Source organism: Callospermophilus lateralis, chromosome 1, assembly GCF_048772815.1.
Source record: "Callospermophilus lateralis isolate mCalLat2 chromosome 1, mCalLat2.hap1, whole genome shotgun sequence".
Lineage (NCBI taxonomy): Eukaryota > Metazoa > Chordata > Mammalia > Rodentia > Sciuridae > Callospermophilus > Callospermophilus lateralis.
The window spans coordinates 25,700,098-25,706,097 of record NC_135305.1 but is presented as its reverse complement, the minus strand read 5'-3'; the positions used below and the strand labels follow the sequence as shown (position 1 = coordinate 25,706,097).

Sequence of the window (6,000 nt, the reverse complement as noted above, 5' to 3'; positions counted from 1 at the left end):
TTGGTGCTGAGGATTGAATCCAGGGCCTCGAACGTGCTAGGCAAGCGCTCTATCGCTAAACCACAACCCCAGCCCTGTTGTTGCCTATTTTATTGTGCTAAGTGTCCTGTGAAGTGATTTAAAGATAAATCCCCTTTGAAATGTAAGTAAATGTCTTTTAAAGAATTTTAAAATTATTTTTTACAAAATTATACTATCAGAATTTTAGACTTACACTATCAGGAATTTTAATATTTTGACACAGCCATGTAGGCATGGCTTCTCTCTTCCTCCTTTTGTCTCTTATTCCCTCTTGACAGGAGACCTCCCTTCATTACTGTCCTCAGATATGTAAGAAATAAAAATAAATAAATAATAAATAAAACATAGAACTTCTTGTAAGAAAAAGCTTCTGAATTGATTCAGACAGATAAGCAAAGACACCTCACTGCTTATTGGTATTTTTACTTGTTTATGTTTTAGTTCAGTCTTCCTGCACCTTCAAATATCTGCTTTTTACTCCTCCAAACCTTTTAATAGCGACTGAAAACAGACATTATCCCCTTAAAATACTATTGAATTTTATAGAGTCCTACTGTCCTATGAAGCTTTCTTTCAAACTAAACAATTCCAATTGCTTTAGTCTGAATCCCTTGAAATAATCTGAACACCCATTAGATTCACAAAGGGGAAGCCCTTTGTGAATCAAATAAGAAACCTCATGTATCAAATAAGAAACCTCATGGCTATGGTAGCTGGATAAGGAGAAAGAAATATTTTGAGGAAAAGTATTAAACTAAATTCATATCTATTACATAACTCCAGAGCATGCCATAGTTTGGGTCAACTTCCAGTACACTATTTCAAGTCAGTTTCAATCATGGCTCAGGTGGCCAGCAGTACCAGCTGGAAATAACAGCCACATTCAGGTATGTGCCAGAACTGCTGGTTCCTCTTCCTGCTTTTCTTCACGGGCTTCTTCTGAATTTTTAACTATAGTTACCATTTATTAAATGCCTCCCATGTATGGAGCACTTCACACATATTATCTCTAATCCTATTACACCCCTATTTTATAGACTCAAAGACTAAATCAAGAATTAAATAACCAAGACAAAACAGGTAGTAAATGCCAGAGGTAAGATTTATACCAATATCTGTCTGAAAACATCTCCTCTTATACAGTGCTCTGCTTTAAGATTCTCTGGAAACCCAAGAAAGCCACAGGACATGCTATTTCCTTAATAAGACATAATAAGAGCAAGAACCAGTAGTAAATCCAGCTGTCTGATTAGGAGAAAGGAAAGTCCTATTTTTTGAACTAGTATCATGTTTTAGGTACAGCACTTTTACCTAGTACTTAATTCATTTATTTCTAATTAGTTTATTCTTAACTCATTTATTGCTCATAATAATCTGGTAAGGGACAGATTATTCCTCATTTTACATATAAGGAAACTGAGGCCTAAGGAAATGAGTAGTGTCCAAAATCACATAATTAATAAGATGTGAAGTTTGGAGTTTGAAACTCACTGGCTTCAAAGCCATGATGCCCTTTGCTCCCTGTTTTAAATTTCCTTTGGGGAAGAATAGGGAGATTAATCAGAAGAAATAAGAAACCACGTTCATATAGGAGCTTGGTGTAGAGATAATTTAGTATAGGGAGAAGTCTAAGATTAACGCAGAGAGCCAGGGCACGGTACTGGGACTCCGGTTTACTGATGCGGTATCAGGCAGGACTTAAACACCCTTGCATCTGTTTCTTCAAATGTAAAGAACATGGGTTTTTAATTACTCGATCACCTAAGTCCTTTCCAGCCCTTAAATTCCATGTCTCAAGTACTAAGGGAACACTATGTTCCATTTCATTAAAGAGCGTAATGTGACATTTCCTGTCCTGTTTTGATTACCTCTCACCATCCCTGGAGTTGGTTTTGAGTTTGGTGCCACTATCAGAACTAGGGATGCAGAAGTGGAAATTGAGCCCAGTGCGCTCTCTCTGCGTTCTCGCGCTTTATGATGGCTGAGAGTCTGGAAACTGTCCCCACGTGGGTTTAAAGAAAAAAAGAAAAAAAAAAAGCCGAGTGCTAAGAGAGTGACAGTCTCTTGCAGGGGCTTGGGTGGACTGCTGGGCAAGGTTCTCAGCGGAACGCGCTGGCTTATCGGCCGCAGCTGGTGCGGCCGGGCCGGGGCTGGCGGCTAGCCCAGGTGGGCGGCAGCGGTGGCCCGGCGCGCTGGGCCCCTCGCACTCTCCTGGCCGGCGAAACGAGCCCGGCGGGCGGCCGGAGCTGCTCCTGCGGGCCCGGGCCCTCGCCCCCGCGGTAGCGGGAGGCGTCGCTGGGGCAGGACGCGTGTGGGGGGCGGGGACGAAGCCGCGACGAGCAAAGTCCAGGTCCCGGGTCCCCAGAGCCCGCACGCTCCGCGGCTCTGCCAGAAACGCGCGAGATCCCAGGTGAAGGAGGAGGGAGATAATGGGGACTGTGGGCGCGGGCGGTGCAGTGGGACTTCCACCTGGAGCCTCCGGCCCAGACCCGTGCTCCCGCTCAGGGGCCTCCCGCCTGGGGTCGCGAGGAGGCTGGTGGTCCCCTCAGAGCTGGGCCGGGTGCACTTGGACCTGAGGCTGTGGTTTCTTCCCAGGCTGAGATGGATCTTGAGGCAGCAAGAAACGGAACAGCTCGGCGCCCCAGGACAGTGGAGGGCGACTTTGAATTGGGCAGCAGCAGGTACATCACCAGTGGCCACCGGCTTTTCCGTTACATGTGAATCAACAGGGCAAATTCAGTCCTAGAAAGTAGTTGAGAAAAGTGGTTGATGCCTTTGGCCTTTGAGGAGGCTTCTTTGGAAGGTTTTGTCTGAGGTTCTGACCTTGAAGCAGAAGTTTCAAGTGGCCTCGGGAATGTCACTGAGGCTCCTTTTGGAACAGGCTCAGAAAGAAGAGTTGTCTTCCTCTGTGCCAGGGTGATTCGATGAATATTGGTGGCGCATAGCATTTTTTGTGTTACTTAATTCTTAAACTTTTACAGATAGCTTTCATTATGTCTCATATTCATGCTTCTAGAGCATCAGACATCTGCTGTTGACAGTTGTGCTTTTTGAATAAGGGGATTGAAGCAAAATTTCTTCCCTGTTATTTCTCTTCCTCCTTGTCTCATTCCTCCCCCTCCTCCCATCCTAGGCTTTTTCAGTACTTCTTCTTTCTGGGAGGTGAGATGGGGAGGGTAAACTTGAGCAGCCTTATTCTTCAGTAACCTTGTGCTTCCAAATCAGTTTTTTGTTCAAGTGCAAAGGAAAACCTCAACACTTCCATTGCTTGTGGGTCTTTCTCCAACTCCATCTGGGTTGGTTCCCCAGCCCCTTATTAGGCGCACTTTACAGGCTTTGATAGGGAAAGAAGATCCGGTCAATGTTGTGTTTCTGTTTCCTCTTTCACTGTGGGAACAGTGAATCATTTTCATCTTTAGCCTCAAATAGTTTATGAGGCTGCTGCAGTCTCTTAGTTCACACCAGGCCACTCAGAACTAATTGACCTGGGTCATGGAGTTATCACCCAGAAGAACAAATTTATCAGGTGCTGTAGTTGGTCCTCAAGCTGCAAGGGGCCTGATTAGCTAACTGAAAACATGCCTATCTGATACTTAAACTGAAGCATTACTTTGGTCTATTAACTTGTTTGGAGAGTGACTGCTCTGTTCCTTCTAAGTACTATGGTATTTATTCACAGAAATTTTAGTTTTTGCCATATAGAATTGGAAAAATAGGTAGATAGTATTACTTCTAGTAGAAAAATGAGGTTTCTATCATCTGGCAATTTAGGCTTGGAATGACTGTGAATCTATTAATAGATGGTATTTTCATGAAGAAGGCTATTTATGTATTGCACTGGTTGAACATTTGATGAGTGCAAAAAGGAGCTCTTCCTGCAAAAGGTGTGAGAATACTCTGGAACCCAGGGAAATCCTCAGCAGAGAGGCTTATAGCTTTCTCTTAGAAAGAAGGAAACCACTCAAATGAGAAATGCATAAAGTTAAGAATAAGTTAAGGTTCTGAGGTTATGAAATATTACTGGTATTACTTTTTATAAAAGCAGACTAAAGCTTATACATTCAAAGGAAGGTAAGGACACTTCAGTTATCTAGAGCAAAGTGAGGGTTAGTTGTATGCTTTTCCCAGTCATGCTGCCAACGGGCTCCTGACATTCTTTTGAATATATTTAGTGGCAGATGCTCCATCCAGTGATAGCAGTAAATATCATAAATACATAATTTGGGATCAAGTCTTATGAATAAAATTTTATCACCCATCTAGAGAAATGTTTCAGGTTAAAAAAAACTCCAGCTAATGTTAGAATTAATTAATACTTTGAAAAATTATTAATAAATATTAAGAAAATTAGGAGCACAAAGAAGAAGTACTTTGCAATTTTAAGTAGAATTGTCAGGTAGAACTTATTTTGAGTATTTTAAAAATATGTTTGTGATGTGCTGGGGATTAAACCCAGGACCTTGCACATGCCAGGTAAGTGCCCTACCACTGAGCTAAACCCTAGTCCAGGTCTTATTTTGAAGGCCATATTTGAGCAAAGACTGGAAAGAAATGAGAGGAAAGAGCTGTGTGAGTATCTGAAGGGAGAGCCTTCATGGCAGGGTAACTGACAATGCAAAGTCCCTGAGATGGGAACATGTTTGGAGTGTTCATGTAGCAGCAGAGAGGCTGGAGTGGCAGGGAGAGGTGTGGTCAGAAAGGTAACAAGGAAACGGCATGAGGCCAACATAAGGATTTTGATTTCTAATCTGAGAAAAATGGGATCCATTGTAAGTTTTTGAGCAGAAACGTAACAGGATATGATGATATGAATTTTTAAATAATGTTACTAGTTGAGGCAGACTGAAGCAGGCATATTGAAGGTGGAGTAACTAAGTGGGAGGCTGGTCTACAGGGGATAGCAAGAAAAATGGGGAGAAATTATTAAATTCTAGCTGTATTTTAAATGTAGAATGAATAGGACTTCTTGACACCACTCTCTGAAAACTTCTAAGAGAATGGTCTTTATTATTTTTAGATCAACATGTGCTTTGTTTAGGAGAAAAATTGATTTGGCAGATATTATTAACATATTCTTCCCTCTGTTGTAGGCTCTGTAACATAGACAACTATTTCTCTTTATCCCTATGTCCTTGTAGTACCTTGGACAGTTACCTTTGCACTTGGCGGCTGCCTTACAGGGTTTGTTTAACTGTTTGTTGACAATTGTGGACATCACTCTTTTATATTTGAAAATACTATAATTTAACATCATAACTACTAATATTTATGCTCAATTGACTGTAAAATATTTCATAACCATTTTTAGTTCAAACAATTATATTTTTTACAGCAACCAAGACACACAAAAAATGAAGAAAGTGAATTTGATTGGACCATTAACATTGGTAAGCTGTGAAATATTAGATTGGAATAATCCTACCTTTCATTCATATTTGGGGTCATGAATTAGGAGCTGCAGGGCAAGTACTTTAAGATTGTCTATAAGCAGTGATAGATCTCTGCTGTACCTGTGCTGTCTTATGTTGGTTTATATGGCAATGGCCCACACTCCCAAGATGGATAATAAAGGAGAGAAGGGCAGACTGGCTATGACACAGGGCAGAGATAAATAGTGTACAGGGAAATTAAAAATAGGAAGTGTATTAATAGCACCATAAAAACTTACCAATTTCAGGAAAATGCATCTTTGCTTTGCTTCACACCAACTCACCCCTACCACCAAAATATAGTTAGAGATAAGCTTGCTTATATGAAGGGTAATTGTAAACTACAGAAATTTTAATAATAATTAAGAAATTTTTATCCACATTTACTTCCAGGAAAAGTGGTTAAATATAGGACACCTAGTAGGGATTCTAATTAAGACCTGTGTGTGTGTGTGTGTGTGTGTGTGTGTTTTCTGCTGGTGCAAGGCAGCCAACATATTTTTGGAAGAAATCTAATCTGTTTTTCATTTGTAATATGTCTCAGAGAGGC

General features: G+C 41.1%; 1 protein-coding gene across 3 annotated transcripts in view; it reads left to right on the top strand.

Annotated features, from left to right (window-relative positions):
• The first annotated feature begins 2,622 nt into the window (after positions 1–2,622).
• Abcb4 (ATP binding cassette subfamily B member 4) overlaps positions 2,623–6,000 on the top strand; it is a 66,772-nt gene continuing 63,394 nt past the window's right edge. For all 3 annotated transcript variants that reach the window (XM_076860664.1, XM_076860656.1, XM_076860646.1), the window contains exons 1-2: positions 2,623–2,702; positions 5,354–5,408. In XM_076860664.1, the coding sequence (XP_076716779.1) occupies positions 2,623–2,702; positions 5,354–5,408 (135 nt within the window). The remainder of the gene's footprint in view (positions 2,703–5,353; positions 5,409–6,000) is intronic.